Source organism: Phacochoerus africanus, chromosome 2 (assembly GCF_016906955.1).
Source record: "Phacochoerus africanus isolate WHEZ1 chromosome 2, ROS_Pafr_v1, whole genome shotgun sequence".
Lineage (NCBI taxonomy): Eukaryota > Metazoa > Chordata > Mammalia > Artiodactyla > Suidae > Phacochoerus > Phacochoerus africanus.
In genome coordinates, this window is record NC_062545.1 from 74257748 (window position 1) to 74279755 (window position 22008).

The 22008-nt window shown below is 37.0% G+C and overlaps 1 protein-coding gene across 1 annotated transcript in view; it reads right to left on the reverse strand.

Moving 5' to 3' along the window:
* Positions 1–1626: 1626 nt before the first annotated feature.
* Positions 1627–22008, reverse strand: part of SNX3 (sorting nexin 3) — a 43049-nt gene continuing 22667 nt past the window's right edge. Inside the window, exons 2-4 of the mRNA XM_047762191.1 lie at positions 10327–10422; positions 4201–4325; positions 1627–2376 (exon numbers count right to left, since the gene is read on the reverse strand). Of these exons, the coding sequence (XP_047618147.1) occupies positions 2271–2376; positions 4201–4325; positions 10327–10422 (327 nt within the window). The 3' untranslated portion in view covers positions 1627–2270. The remainder of the gene's footprint in view (positions 2377–4200; positions 4326–10326; positions 10423–22008) is intronic.

The following is a 22008-nucleotide window of genomic DNA, read 5'->3' on the forward strand; positions in this document are numbered from 1 at the left end:
AGTTGTACACCTATAAATGTAATAAAATTCATTAATTAAAAAAAAAAAACTTTTAACATTTGGAGTTCCCACTGTGGTGCAAGGGAAATGAATCAGTCTAGTATCCATGAGGATGCAGCTTCGATCTCTGTCCTTGCTCAGAGGGTTAAGGATCCGGCGTTGCCATGAGCTGTGGTGTAGCTCAAAAATGCGGCTCAGATCTGGCATTGCTGTGGCTGGGGTGTAGGCCAGCAATTGTAGCTCGGATTTGACCCCTAGCCTTGGAACTTCAGTATGCTGTGGGTACAGCATAAAAAAACAAAACAAAACAAAACAAAAAAACTTTCAACATTTATGTTATTTTAAATTCCCTGTTTGATAATTCCAATGTCTGTGTCACATCTGACTCTGGTTCTGATGATTGCTTTCTTTCTTCAGATTGCTTTTTCTCATCTTTTGGAACGCCTTGTAATTTTTTGTTGAAAGCCAGACAGACATGTTGCACTAGGTAACATAAACAGATAAATAAGCTTTATCTGTTTCGGATTTATGGTAATCTGGCTAGGGAATGTACTTGCTTAATGTTCGCTATGATTTTAGGCACCAGAGACTTCAAATTCCCCTAGTGTCTGTGCTTTGGTCTCTTTCTCAACTCTGGGTTTCCCTAACTACTCTGCAGAGTGTGTCTTGTAACTTTCAGCTATAACCCACTGTTACATTGGAAGCCTGGGTGTGATGGTAAAGTGGGGGATAGAGGGGCATTCTAGTTTCCAGATTAAGTCGCAGTGTTTAGTGAGCCTTTGACCTTCACATGTGATTCCTAATGGTATAGCTTTTTCACTGGGCCCCTTCCTCCCTTCTCTGACTGATGCATTCTCAATATTTCCTTGAAGTCTTCACCCCTGTTTACTACACTTTCTTTTTCCTTTAGGTGAGAACTAGGCTAGAGGAGCTGTGGGATGAATATCCTTCCTCCAACAGGGAGGAATTGAACTCTAGGTCACAATGGGGCCCCAAACCACAAGATATTGTACAGATTCAAACTGGAGGCCACATTCTGGCTATAAATTTCTGGCCACAAGTTAGGCAGTAAGGAGTCATGCATTTGCTGGTTTCTTATCAATTATACAAGTCAGGCTAGAACATTGTGCCCTTCTCCCTTGGTTAAAGAGAAGAAAGCGTGCCACCATCCTAAACCAAGTTAGAGGGAAAATGTGAATCTGCTGACTAAGGAAAGGGTTATTACCCCCTTGCTAAGTTTGTTTAAACAAGTCACTCAGATGGGCTACAAAAAAAAAAAAAAAAAATCTTCTGAAAAATAGGAGGCATGCTATTGGCTTATCTTAAAAGGCCTTTTGAAAAGAATGACTTGAAATTATAAAGCGTTTTCCAAATACACAAAGTGCTTCATAACGACTCAGTAAGCTTTAAGGAATGCTTTTTTAAGTACATCACTTTTTTTTGTTGTGGAAAAGAAAACACCCCCATTCAAAGGGTAGTAGCATATTTGATATCACCACTGTTTAAAGGGGAATGGAGTTACAGGAATGAGAAGTATATAATTAGTAAATAATCCCTCTCAACAAGTGAGTTAAGTAGGAAAGCCTTCTAAAGGGAGAAAAGAAAAGCCGGAGACAACACAATCAGTGCATATCAGAAATGCATTTTTATTTTTATTTGAAAACAACTTAAATTTTTAGACAAATGATTTTAGTATATAAATTTGATTTTGTTTTTATACAGAATATAAAGATTTCCCTCATTGATCTTCCATGTGAAGGGTATTACAAGCCTGAAGGGAGATACTTTCTGCACTCAAATGTGTCTCTTACACGTAGGGTACAGGAAACCAATGCGTAGTGCTTCCACACATAAATTAGGTCAAGTGATACCACATATTAAAAAGGGGATAAGAGAGATATTCTAGTTAATCAGATTCAAAAAGCAAACATGACACAAAAACTGTAGGTAAGACCAAGTCAGTAACTTTAGTTAGGACACTGCAGATTATACTGGAGTAATAGGCTTGTGAAGCTACAGCGTGAACCACATTAAAACAGCAAGGAAGAGCTATTTATATAGAAAGGCTGGAATGAGGGATTTTTCACTAAAGCAAATTAACTTCTCGTCAACTGCCAAAACAAAACAAAACAAACTGAGCATATGAGTGTTAGTATACTGAAGGCATGTTATACCAGTTTTTGTGCAGCATGCTAAAGTTAGAACTTCTTCACTGGTGCATATGAATCATTAATAGTCATGGAAAGTTTTTTTTGCCCCTTCTTCCAATTTCAGGCATGTCTTATTTTAGATGGAGTATAGCTTTTATCTATTATTTCATCCTGTAAAAACATGTGAAGACAACGTTCATTCTGTGCCAGAGGATGACCAGCGACCCTAGGAATAAAAAATACAAATTCAGTCCCGTATTTTATAAAAGTAGGGGAGGGGTAACAAACACACACATTTTATGGTTAGGAAGCATGAACAATTTAGTAATAACAAGTGTTATTCTGGGCTGCCCATAAAGCTATGGTCTATCAACTAAGAGTATATTTTCTTTCCTTTGATTCACAAGGGTAATTTAGAAAAAAGCATTAAATCACTAGCTTTGCATTGCCTCTGGTATATGTACTCAGTTGACTTCTTTACATATTAGTTGGTATATTCATAAGAAACCTAAATGAATTTTAATGTTAAAAGTGAAACGATGTCATTGATTCTAAGAATCCATTTTGAAGGAAAAGAAATAGCATCAGAATTAGAAATACAATGAAGTTCAATAAAAACCCCAAATACTGGAGTTCCCATCGTGGCGCAGTGGTTAACGAATCCGACTAGGAACCATGAGGTTGCGGGTTCCGTCCCTGCCCTTGCTCAGTGGGTTAAGGATCTGGCGTTGCCGTGAGCGGTGGTGTAGGTTACAGACCCGGCTCGGATCCAGCATTGCTGTGGCTCTGGCGTAGGCCGGTGGCTGCAGCTCCGATTCAACCCCTAGCCTGGGAACCTCCATATGCCGAGGGAGCAGCCCAAGAAACAGCAAAAAAGACAAAAAAAAAAGATATTAAAAAAAACCCCAAATACTAAGAAACAGGCACAAATATCCATTGTTCCCCAACCCCCCCACCCCGGGTTGGTTTGGGTTTTTTTTTTTTGCTTGTTTTGCTTTTAAAAGGTCTCCATTAGACTAAACACAAGATCAGACTGGGCAACAAGACTTCTATTTTAGAATTAAAAAAAAAAAAAAAGAAACCATCCAAGCTAGCACTACCTTCTCCAAAAAAAAAAGGTATGTTCATTAGAAGACAACAAAGGTTGTGTGCTACATGCTACAGTAGAAGACTAAAAGTTAAAGGCTTTGTATAACTTTCCCCTTTGTTGACCACTCACAGATCTTCAAATTACTAGATAAAAATTAAAGTGTCGTTAATAAATAAGCTCACACAACCATATCATCTAGGATTTGACTTTATCCGGTCAAACTTACAGCCAATGCACAATTATAGTGAGCCCTTTCCAGGCATAACTCTTCCGATCACTTTGGCTTTTAAAATGTGGCTATATTTCAAATAGGAATAAAATCAAAAGCTAGGGTCTGAGCTTATTAAAAGTTTCTATAGTAGGAGTTCCCTCATGGCTCATTGGGTTAAGGATTAGCATTGTCACTGCTGTGGTGCAGGTTCAATCCCTGGCCCAGGAACTTCTACATGCTGCCACCAAGTTTCTAAAGTAAAAGATGAACAATACCAATCTTCTTATGTTTTCAAAAGATTTGGCCATGAAAAGTTTAAATGTGCACGCTTACACAAAGACATGCTGATAACACCTCCTACATCTGCAATCAGACAAAATTATTTCAAGTGTATTGTAAGTTTTATTGTTCCATGCTAGAACATACCTTAAATCAGAAAGAATCATAAGTAAAACTGTGTTTCTTAAATGCTGTAATTTTAAATGTAATCTGCATAAATTAACCATGAAAAACAAATACAAAACTTAGGTCAATACAAAGATACTCATATCAATCACTCAAGAGTATTAATATTTATCACATGATATTCAACTTGTTATATATTTTTACTTTGTTTAAATGATATAAAAAGTTAGGAATTGACCAAAAGGAATTACTACAGTTCAGTCTGAAATCTAAATTACCAGCAGTCACCTAGTCATCTCAGAACACTATTCACTCTTACATCTTAAGGAACAGAAAGCACTTACTTGTTTATAAACTGCTCCAGCCCTTGCTTCCTTTCTTCAATAAAATTGTCATCAAATATTCCATCATCTCCTCTAAAAGGAAGTTGACGCAAAAATGCTTTCCCAGGGAGTGGGGGAACTACAACCTAAAACAGGTAAGGAAAGTTCTTGAACATGCTTGCTGAGTTGGGAAAGTTTACAGAGCATAACACAAAGATAAAGTGTATGAGAGCTATGAGAGCCATCTTACTGTTAAACTAGTTTAAAAAAATACACTTAAAAAAGATTCAATGTTTTGGAGGCAAGATAACCAAAATGCCAGAATAGTCCATTAGACCAAAGCTCTTCAATGGTAGGGCCTGTAGCTTATTTCATTTTTTCCTGGACTTACCAAAGCACAAGAATACAAAATAAAGGTTACCATGCCCCTCAGACAGTTCTGATGTCACTTGGGAAAGACAATGCTTTTTCACAATGGTAACCGAAGAGATCAAACACAAACTCTCAATTAAATGAAGCAATAAAACATCAACAATATTCTCTCTAGCATGGTCAGACAAGAATTTTGTAGTCAATTTCTTCCATCTCAATTTGGATATAATCTTTCATACTTGTGTTTGAGGTTATGACAAAATAATCGACTCTACTTGTTGCCACTCTTCCATTTCCTAGGCTAAGAAACATGTCAACTTTCTTCCAATCCCACTATCCTATCCTTCCCGAAGTACCCATCATTTCTTCCTTCCCACACTAAAGGAACATCCCAAATTTTCCCTGTTACAGCCTAACTATCCTCTAGTGACAACTTATGACTGATCTCCCTTTTCAGGTAATTACCTGAGCTCAAATATTTGTTTCAATTAAATAGCACTTAGCTATTTATTTCACAGGACAGTTGGGTTCTCTACCCCAAGGTTTCTCAACCATGGCACTATTAACATTTTGAACTAGATAATTCTTTGAATTGGGAAGGGGAGTGGGTTTCTTGTACACTGCAGAAAAGTATGTATGTATTCAACAGCATCCTTGGCCTCCACTCACTAGATGTCACCAGTAGGCACCCCACAGCTGTTAGAATAGCAATGATCTCTAGACACTGTCAAAATGTCTCCTTGGGGACAAGCTGCCCCTGGTAGAGAACCACCAATCTATGCTATTAATGCCTTCAAATCAAGGACCTTACAGTTAAGCCCAAATATCTGTTAGATGACTAACCATTTAGCTGAATCCTTATCTTACATTAAAACAGAAAAAAGGTGTGGGCAAACAATTCAAATAAGGAGAAATATAAACATAGTAATAAAATTATATTTATTCCAAGAAGTAAAACCTAAAACCCTTGATGCAGTTTCTATCCTAAAACAATAGCTCAACAAGGTAAAAACAGGAAAGATCAACACAACTTCATATAGATAAGCAAAAACAAAGAGCAAAAAATAAATAAAAAATCAAATGCCCAAAATAAACTTTATAATTCCTTCCTGGATCTACTCTCCTCAGATGACCCAAATGATTAAGACACCTAAAGATTTATCTAAGTCTGGTTTAGTATTTTTTCAATCTCTTCCCTATATTAGTATTTATCAAGTTGCAGGGAACTGAAAACTGAAAAACAGCATCACTCATGATCACTGAGCTCCAGCAGAATAGCTGTAAGATGAGCAGGGATATCTGTATCTATAAAGTTATTATAAAAAAGGGAATCTAGGAGTTCCCATTGTGGCTCAGTGGGTTAAGAACACAACATAGTGTCTGTGAGAATGTAGGTTCAACACCTGGCCTGGCTCAGTGGGCAAAGTATCTAGTGTTGCTGCAAGCTGCAGTGTAGGTCACAGATGCAGCTCAGATCTGGTGTTTTCCGTGGCTTGGGCGTATGCCTCAGTTGCAGCTCAGATTCAACCTCTAGGCCGGGAATTTCCATATGCTGGTGTGGCTGTAAATAAATAAATGAATAAACACATAAAAAGTAAAAAATGGAATATAGAATCAGCGCACTGAATAAATGACCACCATTAGTTCTGGGTAAAATTTAGCATGAAATTTAAGATTAATACAGAGATACATTCTTACTAATATTCAAAATAGTCATCAATGGATAGTGATGCTGTAAGCAACAGGATTAAATAATCACCTGGTTTGTCCAGCTAAGATCTCAAAGATCTTTTTTTTTTTTTTTGTCTTTTTGCCTTTTCTAGGGCCGCTCCCACGGCATATGGAAGTTCCCAGGCTAGGGGTCTAATTGGAGCTGTAGCCACTGGCCTACGCCAGAGCCACAGCAAACGAGGGATCTGAATGGTGTCTGCAACCTACCCCACAGCTCACAGCAACACTGGATCCTTAACCCATTGAGCAAGGCCAGGGATTGAACCCGCAACCTCATGGTTCCTAGTCAATTCGTTAGCCACTGTGCCACAACGGGAACTCCAAAGATCTCGAGGATCTTAAACATCAAATTGTTTTTGCTTAAATAGTCTGAAAAGATCAATTTAAAAGTCATGAATCTGATGACGTGTATGTGGGGCATGAAGGAGACAGGAGGATATTTAGCCAGAATAATAAAATGAAACATACTGATTTAAAAGCTCATTTAACCATAATGACCAGTAAACACAATAAATCACCCACTTTCTAATCCAGTATAACAGATCTTAATTAAAAGTACTAATATATAAAACAACTTGATTAATTGTTCTTAGCAATTCTAATATAAGTACAACTTTCACAAAGGTTAAATGCCCCAAATAATTAAACGGTCTCATGTTAAAAATGAAGTATTGTGCTTCAAAGGATTCCATCAAGTGAAAACAATGCACATTATGGGAGAAGATTTGCAAATTTTAAGTCCAATAAGGGACGTAAGAGTTGTTTTTAAAAAATACATATTCTAGATACAATTCAGTAATAAAAGAAGATTAAATGGACAAAGGATCTAAAAAAATGTATTTCTACACAAGATATATAAAAGGCTGCTAAGTATATGACAAGATGATCATCATCATTTGCCATGAGGATAATGAAAGCCACAATGATATACCACTTCACACACTATATGATAGCTATAATAAAGAAATCAATAATAGTATGTGTTGGTGAGGATGTGGAGAAAGTGGAACTCTCAGACATTGTTGGTGGGAATGTAAAAATGGTATAGCTGCTTTTGAAAATAGTCTGGGAGTTCCCCAACAGGCTAAACACAGCACATGACCCAGTAAATCCACTCTTGGGTATATACTCCAAAGATACAAAAACTATGTCTAGGCAAAAATCTGTACACGAATGTTCACTGCAGCATTATTCACAATAGTCAAAAAGAAGGAACAACCCAGATGTCTGCCAATGATAAATGGATAAAGAAAATGTGATCTATCCATACAAGAGAATATTTTGGGACAATAAAAAGAAATGAAATAGTGATTAATGATACAAGAGGATGAACCTTGAAAACAAGCTCAATGAAAGAAGTCAAACACAAAAGACTACGTATTTTATGCTTCTATTTATATGAAATGTCCAGAACCAGCAAATCTATAGAGAAAGTAGATTAGTGGTTGTTTATGGTTGGGTGAGGAAGAGTTGGAGGTGAAATTGGTATTGATTCCTAAATGGGTATGGGGTTTCTCTTACAGAGTAATTAAAATGTCCTAAAATTCATGAAATGCTTATTTAACACTCCAGTGTGCCAGGAAGCAAAGCCAAAATCATATCAAACTTTTTCTCATAAATCAGAGAGAAAAAGACAAATACTGTATAATCTCACTTATTTGTGGAATCTAAAAAAAGTCATAATCATAGAAAAAAATAGTAGAACAACCACTGGTTTTCAGGGTAAGAGGTGGGGGAAATGGGGAGATAGTGGTCAAAGGATACAAACTTACAGTTAAAAGATGAGTAAGTTCTGAAAATCTACGGTTCAACAGCATGGTGACTACAATTAACAAGATTATACTGTACTAGGAGTTCCCATCTTGGCGCAGTGGAAACGAATCCGACTCGGAAACATGAGGTTGCAGGTTCGATCCCTGGCTTTGCTCAGTGGGTTAAGGATCTGGCGTTGCCGAGAGCTGTGGTATAGGTCCCAGACACGGCCTGGATCTGGCATTGCTGTGGCTATGGTGTAGGCTGGCAGCTGCAGCTCCGATGTTACCCCTAGCCTGGGAGCTTCCATATGCCGTGGGTGCAGCCTAAAAAAGAAAAGAAAAAAAAAAGAATCAAACAAAAACTCCCTATCTAAAGTGACAGAAGTATTAACAAACCTTATTATGGTAATCATTTCACAATATATACATATATCAAATCACTGTTACATAACAAACTTACACAATGTTATGTCAAAAACATCAATAAAGCTAGAAAAAAAGACACTTTTCCTATGGTCATAAAAATTTTTTTGTTACCCCAAACTTTCCTAACTTGTTTTATACATTTAAATCTTCACGCCATCTATAATTTATATACAGTGAGTTTATTCCTAAATGGCCAAATGTTTCAACCCCATTTAACTAAGTATTAATTCCTTTCCTCACTAACTGACAATGTTCCAATAAACACACGGTCAGCTTCTAAATTCTTTGACATCCTGCTCGTCATCGATTTACACGTCCCTAAAGCAACACCACACTGTTAATTACCAGTCTTAACATATGGTCTGATGTCTGCAGGTGCTCAATTATTGTTGGAAACAATTTTTTGGCTATTCTGATTCTAAAGTTCTATATAAATCTGCAAAATTTTAAAGAGTGACATTAAGTTTTCTATTAAAATTTTACAAATCTATAAATAAGTTAGGAGGTACTGCCTTATTTCCATCAGGTCTACTGCTAAAAAGCCACCTCAAGTGAGGCCTTCCCTTGACTATCTATATGAGGATAAAGCTCTCCTTGCACTCCCTATTTCCCTTAATTTTGTTTTGTAGAGCACATTACCATCTAACATACTATAAATCTTACTTTTCTTTTTTTTTTTGGTCTCCTTTCACCACTACCCCAACTTACCCAATAAAGTACCATAAAAGTGGGAACCTTAATTTGTTCACAGCTCCATGTAACTCAAAGATCACAAAGAATGAGCTCTCAAATGTTTATAAAGTAAATGAATTTTCAAAAGTAAATATTCCAAACTAGGAATATCATATTCCTGTTTATTAGGGTCTTCTTTTTGTCTTTCAATTAAATTTTAAAGATTTCTTTACATGAGTTTTATATTTACGGTTTTACTTCTAAGTATTTTATACCTGGATATTCTTTTGAGTAAAATGTTCTTCCCTGTTTGATGGAATGCTATGATCTGTGTATGCTTCTATTGTATCCAGTCACCTTTAACTGCTTAAGGAAGTTTTCCTTCCATTTCTAGCTTACTACACTTTGGAAGAGAGCACAAGCCAACCTTACCCTACCTTAGGGTTCCTAGCATACCCACTTTTTAACCTACTACACCGTAGTCGCAAGGTACCTTTTTGTCATTCTGAGTGTACCATGCCCTTTCATGACTCTATGTCACAGATGTCATTCTGACATAGGGCTGAAATAGAGGACATTAGAATAAGAACTTGTTCTATGTTGCAGCCAAAGCCACCAAGTTTTAAGAGAAGACAATTCTTACCAAGATATACAACACTGTTCTAAAACTTCAGGTAGCAACACATTAGTAGATCATGGCCATCATTTAAAAATCTAATCTGAGGAATATCAGTACTTATGGTACAGAGTAAGGTAAGTACTGGTTTATGAAACTTATGTTATATATAATGTGTGATGATTTTTAAAAATGTATTGAGTCAATAAAAAAATTAGAAATATACTGACACAGGAGATGTATTGAGGAAGAGAAATTTAGCAAGGTCAGGGGTGGAGGGAAGGCAGACAAGGAAGATGAGGAAATGGAAGGAAGTAACAGCAAGAAAGTTCTAAGTAAGTGTTATCTAAGTGTGAGTCAGCAAAGGCCTCAACTGGGGCACTAAAGTAGACATGAAAAGGAAGAGTTCTAAAGAAAAATTACACACTTGCCCCATCTCCTATAAAGTAAAATGAATTAAATTATTAAAAAAAAATTTGCTTTTACCTACTTAATTAAAGATAATTTTCCTGAGAGCCCTTAAACATTAAAATTTGGAATGTTTTGCTTTAAAGTTACATTACAAATAATTCTTACCTTGCTCTCTCTTTCTAATTCACTTCGCAGCCATTCAAAGTCACTGTATCTTCTTCTAACGGTAGATTCCTTCAGCTTGAAAATAGGCAGATTTGTCTGAAACAAACAAATAGTCATTCTTAAGTTGAAGCATGTTACAGGGACTTCAAAAAAGTGTGTGTGTGATCTGTCTGATAATATGCCTAGTTATCTTAAGAAAATCGTAATATTATTAAGATGACATTTTACCTCCAATAAAACTTGGCCATTAAAAAAAAGTATGGCATTTATACTAGTATACAACTTTCAAAATGCATGCCTGAGACTTCCCACTGTGATGCAACGGGATCGACAGCGTCTTGGGAGTGCTTGAGAGGTTCGATCCCCAGCCCAGCACAGTGGGTTAAGAATCTGGCATTGCCACAGCTATGGCTTAGGTGGAGACTCTGGCTCCAATCTAACCCGTGGCCAGGGAACTCCATGTGTCACAGCTGGCCAAAAAGGGAAAACATAAATAAAATATAATGCATATGCTTTTTTTGGGATGTCATTCTGCCTGAGGTTACATAAATCTAAGTCTTTTTTTTTTTTTTTCTATTTCAGTGACCTGCAAAAATGTTAACTGAATAGGAGATGAAGCTAGCTCTGACTGCTATCCAGTTTAGATACAGTTTAGTATACAGTGCTCATGGGGAAAGAGATGTTAACTACTTTGAGATGAAATACAAAATATTTTGTTATTATGAAATTACATGTTTTATAATGAAAAAAATGAATTATTCTTAATAGTCTTCTTAAAAAGAAAACAGGAAAAAAAAAATCTTGTTGCATTCTCATTGTGGCTCAGTGGGTTAAGAACCCAAGCAGTATCCATGAGGATGTGGGTTTGCTCTCTGGCCTCACTCAATGGGTTAAGGATCATCATTACCACGGCTGTGGCATGGGCTGACAGATGCCGCTCGGACTGGACCCCTAGTCTGGGAACTTCCATATGTTGCAGGTGTGACCCTAAAAAGACAAAAATAAATTAAAAAAAAACAAACACTTTTTTTTTTGTCTTTCTTTTTTTAGGGTTGCACCTGTGGCATATGGAGGTTCCCAGGCTAGGGTCAGCAAAACAAAGGATCCGTTAACCACTTAGCCATGATGGGAACTCCCAATAAATAAAATTTAACAAAGAAAAAAGAAAAGTAATAGCAGGGAAAGAGTGAAATGCTACCAGCAGGAAACTAGGAGTCATACACATTGGGTAAGGGCCATCGATCCAGAGCTTACAGGCTGAGAACAAGCTTAGGAACTAAAAACATAAACCTAGGACCTTGAGGTTACATCAGAATGGAAGACTGTTCTTTACAAAATGGAAAGACCACCTCTGTCAAATTCTCTCTTTTTTTTTTTTTGGCGGTGCTCATGGCATTTGGAAGTTCCCAGGCTAGGGATTAAACCTGCGCCACAGCAGTGACAATGTCAGATCCTTAACTGCCAGGCCACGAGGAAACTCCCAGTCAAATTCTAAACTTAAAGAAGATTCCTATTATCTTTTGCTGATCCCTATTAAAAAGAAAAAATATACTACCAAATATAATTTAAAATGGTTTATGATTAAAGACTATTAGCAGAAGCTGTATACCACAAGTTTATAATCAAAAATGTATTTTAAAATGCACATAATAGCACAAAGTGTTAGGGGACAGAAATAACCTAACACAATTAATGCCATACCATACTGAAAATGCTATTTAATACTATATACCCTCACATTCTATTTTGTCTTTAATTTGGTCTTTGCACTTGTAGAATGTCAAACTGTTTTAAAGCTGAAAAGATAAAGTGCCACCAGAAGGAAAGACTGGTTTCCTGCAGGGACATCATCATCATCATGTAAAATTTACCCCTAAGAAAATTCCAATCATTTGTTAAACTAAATGCCATTACTAAGTGTCATTTGGCAAAAGAAAAGCTTTTTATTCAGGACCTTAAACCCGTTTTGTAGTGGTTTAGATTTTTTTCCGTGTATTAACTTCTCTATGTTGTATACCTTACAGCTTGGAATCTTCTACAGACGCTATTGGGCATAACACTGTATAGGTTTCAAGCATGAAACCAAATCTCAAAGGAGGTTTAAAAGCACTTGAATTTTCTTTCCCAGGTAACCACAACATTTGTTCATTGTATTAATGACTAAGAGCAAAATTGCACTTAACAAGACTCTTATTATACTAAAAGTCAAGCTTATATTTAGAGATGCTGGCTTGCTGTATGAGAGGGGTATTCTCATTCCCCACAGGGAATAAAATCAGGTCCCCCGGAGAGCAGGATAGTAATTCCCAGAAAGAAAGCACTGGATTATTTCTCTCTAATTTCACTCACTGGCTTTTTAACCAAGTTCACCCTTCCGCATTAAAATATTAAGTCTTTGTAAGTGTCTAAAGATAGAAAGGCCTTTACAGAATAGTGTTTTCTGCAGGTGAGATTTTACATTCTGAATTCCCTCCTCTCAAATTACTTTACAAAAGGGATTAGCTGCTCTCTTTATTCAGTATGTTAAGATCAAGCTTGTGAAAAGAGTTCCCTAAGAATTTTCATACTTCTGGGTACGGAAGTCTATAAAGTTAATCTCTGAAACAACATATCAAGCTTACAGGTACAATGTTGAGAGAAAAGCGCCAATTCAGCTCATTTTACCTCCATTTTCCCTTTTGAACTTTTGACACAATCATGATTATATCTGATTCACTTTAATAGAAGAGTAGTGGGAGGGAGAAAAAGACCATTCCTTTCTATGATTAGCTAATAGTTTGATAGATTATATTATATATTTAAAAAGGATCCTAGCTTAGGAAAATCTCATAGTTTTCTCAGCTGGCTATATATATATATTTCTTTATATGAGGACTGCTTTAGAGTTTTGATAAAGTCATGTCAAGTAATTCTTAGCATTATCTGCCCATTACATTCAGAGTGGGAAGTGTGCCTGCTAACTTATCCCTATCACCACAAGGACTTTCAATTCAACTTGATCGAAATACAAATGAAAGATGCTGAGATTTTTTGTTTAAGCCACTAAACTACCACTGTTGATTGCTCACTTTCAGTTTACCTAACCTTTATAAAATACTCTATTTTGGTTTTCTAAAGACAAAAGAGTAAGGATAATTTCTTTTTCCCTACAGTTTTGGGAGGATTCAACTACTACTACGGTTTGGGTAGTTGGGTGGATTCAACTATTACTACGGTTTGAGGCATTTTTAAAAAGGCATACTGCTAGCTAAAACAGTGACTATAATGATGAACAAGATGCAGTCCTGGCCCTTCTAAAACTTATATTATTAGGTTATAAGATAAGCATACAAAAAGTTAATTAAAAATACCATACATAGTAAACAAAGTTGAAAGACCACAAACAAACTGTAGACAAATATCTGCAATACAAAACAAATTGATTAATTGTATTAAAATGTAAAGAACTTAAAAACGTATCATCAAGGAGTTCCTGTTGTGGCTCAGTGATAAGGAAACCAACTAGTAACCATGAGGATGCAGGTTCGATCCATGCCCTTGCTCAGTGGGTTAAGGATGTGGCGGCATTGCTGTCAGCTGTGGTATAGGTCGCAGACACAGCTCAGGTCTGGTGTTGCTGTGGCTATGGTGTAGGCCAGCAGCCACAGCTGTGATTCGACCCCTGGCCTGGGAACTTCCATATGCTTTGGGTGAGGCTCTAAAAAGACAAAAAACAAACAAAACAAAAAACAAAAAAAAACAAAAAAAACCCTTATCATCAAGATAAAAATGAATAACCTGACAAGCAGAACAGGGAGAACACAGAAAAACTATATCAATAATATTCAACTTCACTCACACAAGAAATGCCAGCCAAAACAGTAAGATTCCATTTTCATTTATCAGACAGGCAGGTATTAAATGTTAATGCCCAGCGATGGTGAAGATAGAGATAGGCATCTAAAATGCTGAAGACAGTGAAAACTGGCATAACCTTTAAGGATGGTGTTTTGGTGACATCTATAACTCTTTTAAATGCATATATCTTTTGGCCCAATAATTTCACCAAGAATTAATCCTACAAATATTTCCATATATACAAAAAAGTATCAGTACTTAAAAATTTACTTTAGCATTGTTTTATATAATAGCAAAAAAAAAGGACAGAAAGCTAAAAATCTTATAAAAGTGTTACAAATATAAAATGAAAGATTATACAGCTTTTACAAAATATCACTCAACCACAGACTGATCAGGAAACCCACCTGAGATGTGGTAAGCGTAAGTTTCATGAGTTCCCGCTGTGGCACATGGGTTAAGAATTTGACTGCAAGGTTTGGGTCACTGCAGAGGCACAGTTTCAATCCCTGGCCCAGTGCAGTGGGTTAACAGACCCAGCATTGCCACAATTGTGGTGTAGGTTGCAACTATGCTCAGATTCAGTCCCTGACCTGGGATTTCATATGCCACAGGTGCAGCTGTTACCAAAAAAAAAAAAGTTTCAGAACAGTATCCACAATGAGATACCATTTGTGTAATTTAAAAAGCATAAGGGGAGCATGGTGGAAACGAATCCAACTAGGAACCATGAGGTCGCAGGTTCGATCCCTGGCCTCACTCATGGGTTAGGGATCCAGCGTTGCTGTGAGCTGGATTTGACCCCTAGCCTGGGAACCTTCATATGCACAGGGTGCAGCCCTAAAAAGGACAAAAGACAATAAATAGAATAAAATAAGATAAAAGCTTCTTTAAAAAAATAAAAATGAAAGGAAGCATAAAGGAAAGGAAATGACACTTGATTTGGTCAGTATTCTTTAAACATGCAGTCAGCCATACTGAAGGAAGACATTTAAGAATGGTAAAATTACTGTGTGAGCTACACGCAGAGAAGAAAGAAGTATATTTAGGAAATAATTCTAACCTGTGACTATGAGGAAAAGGAGTGGGTAGGAGGAGTTAATAAACATCCCTGAATAGGAAAATATCTTTGGAAAGAAAAAAAAAAACAGCCAGAGAGGTTTACCATGAATTTAACAGGTTAGCTACATGTAATAGTAAAGGGCAGCATGAAAACAGTTCTATTCTCATCACCCAAGCACAGATTTTCTATGTATGATGCTGGATATCAACCAACCTATTGTGATCATTTCACAATTTATACAAATATAAAATCATTATGCTGCACACCAGAGACTAATACAATGTTATATATCATTATAACTTTTTTAAAACGTTGGTTTAGCTAATTTTGTTTTATTTTTTAAACTCTTTTGCTTTTTAGGGCTGCATCTGTGGCATATGGAGATTCCCAGGCTAGGGGCTGAATTGGAGCTGCAGCTGCCGGTCCTACACCACAGCCACAGCAACACAGAATCCGAGCCACATCTGCTACCTATACCACAGCTCAAAGCAACAGATCTTTAACCCATTGAGTGACTGAACCTGCATCCTCAGGGATACTAATTGGGTTCCTTACCACTGAGCCAAGACGGGAACTCCATTAAACTTGGTTCTAGCTAATTTTAAGTTTTATCTGCTTGAAGAATGAAAGACTACTAAGGCAGATTATGGTAAAAATTTAAAGGTTTTACTTTGGATATCTTTTTAAATGTTTCTGGGAGTTCCCGTTGTGGCTCAGTGGTTAACCCACCCATCTAGTATCCATGAGGTTGTGGGTTTGATCCCTGGCCTTGTTCAGTGGGTTAAGGATCCAGCACTGCCATGCACTGTGGTGTAGGTCGCAGATGCGGCTCGGATCCTGCGTTGCTGTGGCTGTGGCACAGGCCAGCAGCTACAGCTCAGATTCGACTCCTAGCCTGGGAACCCCACATGCCGTGGGTGTGGCCCTAAAAAGACAAAAGACAAAAATAAATAAAATGTTTCTGACTTATCCAGAGGGAAATAAAGTGCCAAATTCTGAAATTAAATGTAAATCAAATTACTACCATTAATAATGCTGATATGTTAAATTTATTTTTGTTGTTGTTGTTGTTGCTATTCTTGGGCCGCTCCCGCGGCATATGGAGGTTCCCAGGCTAGGGGTTGAATCGGAGCTGCAGCCACCGGCCTACGCCAGAGCCACAGCAACACGGGATCCGAGCCGGGTCTCCAACCTACACCACAGCTCACGGCAACGCCGGATCGTTAACCCACTGAGCAAGGGCAGGGACGAACCCACAACCTCATGGTTCCTAGTCGGATTCGTTAACCACTGCGCCACGACGGAAACTCCTGATATGTTAAATTTAAATATAAGTTAACTATGGCTATCTTACTTTAAGGTGACTAAAACTTTTGAAACTTAAAAGGCAAGATTATTTTCTCATCCTTACATTCATATTTTTTCATCCTTAAATTCATATTTTCAGAAACTCCTAATTTTAGGAATAGTTACTCTGGTTAAAGTTGAGCATAAATTAGAAACCACTATTTTCCTCTTGCTGTGGTTCATTTCATCTAACAGGTAAAAGTGTTGAACTCAGTCATTAGTATGAAATAACAATATCTGAGGAACAGTGACCACAGACAGGCAAAACTAAAGTCCATCATTAGGCAAGAACTATTACAAACTAAGCCACAGCCTTCAGCTATTTGTATAGTTATTAGTAAATGCTAAAGTGAGCTTGAGTAACTTTGGTCTATTTCAGACTTTTCAATTTCATTCACGGAGTTAGGAAAGTTCTTCAAAGCAAAGACATAGGCGCCTAAAAAAACTTAACATCAACTCTCATACATATATGAGAAACCCCAAATTAACAAAAATTTAAAGCTTTGTCAGGGCTATGGCCCAAACTAACATTTAAAAAGCAGAGGAGTTCCCTGATGGCTCAGCAGGTTAAGGATCCAACACTGTCACTGCTGTGGTGCAAGTTTGATCCCTGGCCCAGGAACTTCTACATGTCGTGGGTGCAGCCAAAAATAAATAAATAAAAATAAAAAGCAGAGAATAATAATTATCTGCCCCTCAGAAAGTTAAGTTGGTTGCCTAGAATCCATAAAACCTATAAAAACATTATTTTATTCCACATTCAAAATATGCCTTTATTAATCATTATAAGCCAAGAAAAAATTGTAGTCCATCTAATCCTCAGGGCAGAGCCTCCTCGCCTGCCCACTTGCATCTCTCACAAGCATCCCATCTTAATAAATCTATTTCTTACCTATCAAAAAAAAAATCTATATAAGCTAAATACAGAGTTCCCTGGGGGTGCAGTGGGTTAAGGATTGGTGTTGTCACTGCAGTGGCTCAGGTACTTCTATGTCCCATGGGAGGGGCCAAAAAATAAAGTTATTATAAAACACTGGCTGTATTCCCTGTACTGTAGCTTATTTTATACATGCCTCGTTATCTCTCTAGTCTCCTTCAATCAGAGCAGTTCTCCTGTCCTTCTGCCATTCAAGACATTGACAATTTTAGAGAGTACAGGCCAGATATTTGAAAAGTACTATACACTTGAGTTTGTCCTTTTCCTCATGACCAGTTTCATGTCATTCATTTTTGGCAGGAACATTGAAGCCTTCTCAATGCCCCACATAAGAAGGCACGTGATGTCAGCTTGTCCCATTATTGGACCACTTGGTTAAGGTGAGGTTAGTCAGATTTCTCCAATGTAAAGTTACCTTTTTCCTCTTTAAAAGTTTTTTTTTTTTATTTTCACACTTACCCTTCATAATAAAATTTAGAGTCATCTGGAATTTACCCAGCTAAATTTGGAACTTACAGAACTGTCAAAGCAAAAAATGAATTCTTCTTGGAGAAGTCACATTTTTAGGTGAAGTTGTTTGGCTGACTTTAACCATTAGGAGAGAGACTGGCTTACTAGAGGAAAGCCCCACTCTCTGCTAAATATATTGTGAAAACGAAGATGTGCAAGTACATTATGTTCATAATTTGTTGATTTACAGAATTAACACTTACAGTCTACTTGGACGAAACCATGGATATTTGTACTTGCCCTATACAAAATTCAGAGCAATTCTCAAGCTTCTGCATAGCTTATGAAAAAGTATCGGGCTAAATCACTATATAAGATGCCTCGACATTCAGAAAACTAGAAAAGAACAAGACTAACCATCTGTTCAATATTATTTTGTTACTCCTTATTTTTCCTAATAATGTACCAGAAACAAAACTCCAAAGGGATGAAATGCTATAAGAAATGCCTATATGACTGATATTCTTAAACTGCTATTTATATAAAAGAAAAACCAGCCATTTCCCATTACTAATAATATAGGGCGAAATAATCAGGAATGAAAATGAACATTATATACAAAAGAACAGATTCTGAAATCATGGCAGAGAACTCTAAAACAAGAGCTCCCTTCACATCCAAGCAGAGGAAATGGCCATATTACTGGTCTCCAAAAAAGCTAGGTCTTACATACTTACACAGGCTGACCTATTAAAGTCAGCAGCTCACAGATACCCTATATGAAACCTGATTTTCACTGATAGCTAAGCAGAAAACCAAGCCTCAAAATGTGGTCTCCTGAATATAGCTTAACAAGAGATACTAGAAAAATGTTTACTAAGTGTTTCTAGTATTTCTTCAGATAGTGTCACGTGTACATTTGAAAAAAGAGACTGGCAACGACATCAAAAGTATACTCAATAGACCATACTCTATTTGAACAATCCTAAGAGATGTAAATGGATGCCTCACTACAGTTCTCATTAAATGGTTGCATTTCTCCAAATATCTACATCTAGAGATAAAGGATAAGCTGAGCAGTGCTTAAGCTATTACCTCGCCCTTCAGTACTTTTGATACTTGTTTTACCCAATCTGGAACAGCATGAATAACTGGAGATATGGTTTATAACCTAGATGAACTCTAAGTATGGCTGGGGAGAAGTCATTTAAGTGAAGAATAAGCTTTTAGTCTGTAAAACCTTTGAAATGTAGATTGTCATTAAGCCAAGGTATTTAGTTTAAGTTTCTTTCTTTTTTAAAAAAATAAGGACATGGCCTTCCAGTGATACAATTTCCCGTTATTTTAAAAGGAGTATCCTTTATGGTATAATTTCCGAAATAGTAGAGAAGAAATTATCTCAACTGGTTTACTGCAGAAACCAAGTAATTCCATATACTTTTCCTACTCTGTCCATAGTCTTCATTCGTGAATGGCAACAAGATTCACTTGAGAGCTCACGCAAGGTTTTTAGTAAGCAAGCTTTGATGGATTTTTGTGTTAATAATCCTACCGTAAAGGAAAAATTGTTCTTAAAGAGTTCATTGAACACTTACATAATTCTGCAGATTTCTGCTGAAAGAAAACTGCCCATTAAGACCTTTCTTGAACAATTTTTAAAGTGTAAACTTATTTTCCATCTCTTTCCAACTTGCCTAATTGTAAGAATCACCTCAAGAGTTTTAAACACACTCCCATCCCCGTACACTCCAAATGCCCTCATCTAGAGAATCTCATTCAATTAGTCTGGGTTGGAATCCAAACATCAGTATTTTTAGGTGATTCTAGGGTGCAGCCAGGGTCAAAAACTACTGTGCTAGACTATTAAGTGTGAAACAGAGTAAGGGGAGACCGAAGAATCTGTATGGTCACCAGTGATTCTAGTTTAGGCAGGACAAATATAGGCAATAATATTTTACCTCCTCAAGGATAATGCTTTGGAACTAAAACTATGAGGACAATGAACTGGAAATGGGATACAAAGTCACTGTAAGTGAAACTATGATGTAGAAACCAGTGAAAGAATATTAAGAAACTAATTCAGTAAGTGTACTCTAAACTACTATATATGCATTATCAGGCACATATGGACTACAGGGATCTAAAAAAGACAACCTCCTTAAGAGATATTTACAGCATAAAACTGGGGAGGGGGTGGAAGGAGGAGAGCAAAGAAGATTTATTACCTTTAGCAGTCATAATCATAATTCCTCATAGGAATTTATGCTTAGATAAAAGGGTAGAAATCAGCACTAGAGTAATCAGGGTGGAAATGAAATAGGCATAAAACATATATACATGAATCTATTAGGTTAAGTTTGCATGGTAGGCTCATAAAAATTATTCTTACAAAAAAATTAGAACAATGGTACATGCTCATTTGCAGATATGTGAATTTGATATACTCCCGACCCTTGAACAACACTGGGGGTTAGGGGTACTGATCCTCCCAAGAGTCAAAAATCTGAGTATAATTTATAGTTGGCCCTTTGAATACATGGTTCCTCCATATTTGCGGTTCCACATCCACAGATTCAACCAACCATGGATCCTGTAGTACTGTACTATTTACTATTGAAAAAAATCTACAAATAAGTGGACTCATGCAGTTCAAATCTATGTTGTTCAAGGGCCAGCTATACATCCTTGCAGACTTTTATATACACAAATTTTATTTTTATTAAATATATTAGCTTCTCATTTGAGATCATTAACATGATGTATATAGACATCATCTACATGAGAGATCATACACTGGTTAAAGCACACAACTTTGGAACTCTGGCATTAACTAGCTATCTGACCCTAGGCAAAATGCTATGGATGAGAGCTAGATGAAGGCTCAATACAGATCCAGGGAATTTATATACTTTTCTTAGGACAAAGCCCTAAAGATAAAATTACTAGACCAAAAGCTATGAATATTAAGGCTTCAAACTGTCCTCCAGAGAGGCTACTTTACTGTATCCTCTCCCGTATCAGTGTGGCCATGTGAGTACCTTTGATCAATGGTATATTAGCAAATACATGTGAATTACAATAGCACTTGTCCTCTTGGAATGACTGTTCATAAAGACATTCTCTCTTGGAACCCAGCCACCATTGTTCTAAATCTATCTATCCACATAGAGGAAGAGTCAGGACCTGATCAACAATCTCAGCTTATCTTCCAGATGGTAGCTAGCACCAACTTATCAGCTAGCCATATAACTGAGTCATCTTACAAATAAATCTTCCGGCCCCAATCAAGCTACTCCAGCGGCTACCATGGAGAAGAGTTAAGCTGTCCCTTCTAAGACCTGTCCAAGAAGACCAAGTAAAGCTATGATAAAGTGAATGCTAATTGTTGTTTTAAGCCATCGACTTTTGGGGGATTTTATCACATAACCAATATTTTATTACACAGAAATAGAGAACTTAATCTGACTTTGGTAGAATCATGTTAAACAAGAAGAGACTGAGAGGATAGTATTTCACATATAAAAATGTGGTACCTAAAAAAGTGCATAGACTTTCAAAAGTTTTAAACTCTTTGTTGTTCACTTTTTTTTCCCCCTTTTTCAGCCACACCTGCAGCATATAGAAGTTCCTGGGCCACGATCAAATCTTAATGATTGTAGACTTAGCAAAATAGAAGCTTATCATAAATTTCTTACCCAATTTCTAATACTTGGAAGCAGCAAAAAAAAAGAGAGATAAATTAATCAAGTAGACCTGGGCTCAAGCTCTCCTCTAGAACTCAACCATGTCAAGTTATTTTCCTTTTCTAAATCTGAGTTGCAGCATCTTTAAAATGAAGATATTGCAGGAGTTCCTGTCATGGCTCAGCAGTTAACAAACCCAACTAGTATCCGTGAGAACATGGGTTTGATCCCTGGCCTCGCTCAGTGGGTTAAGGATCCGGCATTGCCATGAGCTATGGTATAGGTCGCAGATGCAGCTCAGATCTCATACTGCTGTGGCTGTGGCACAGGCTGGCAGCTACAGTTCCGAATGGACCCCTAGCCTG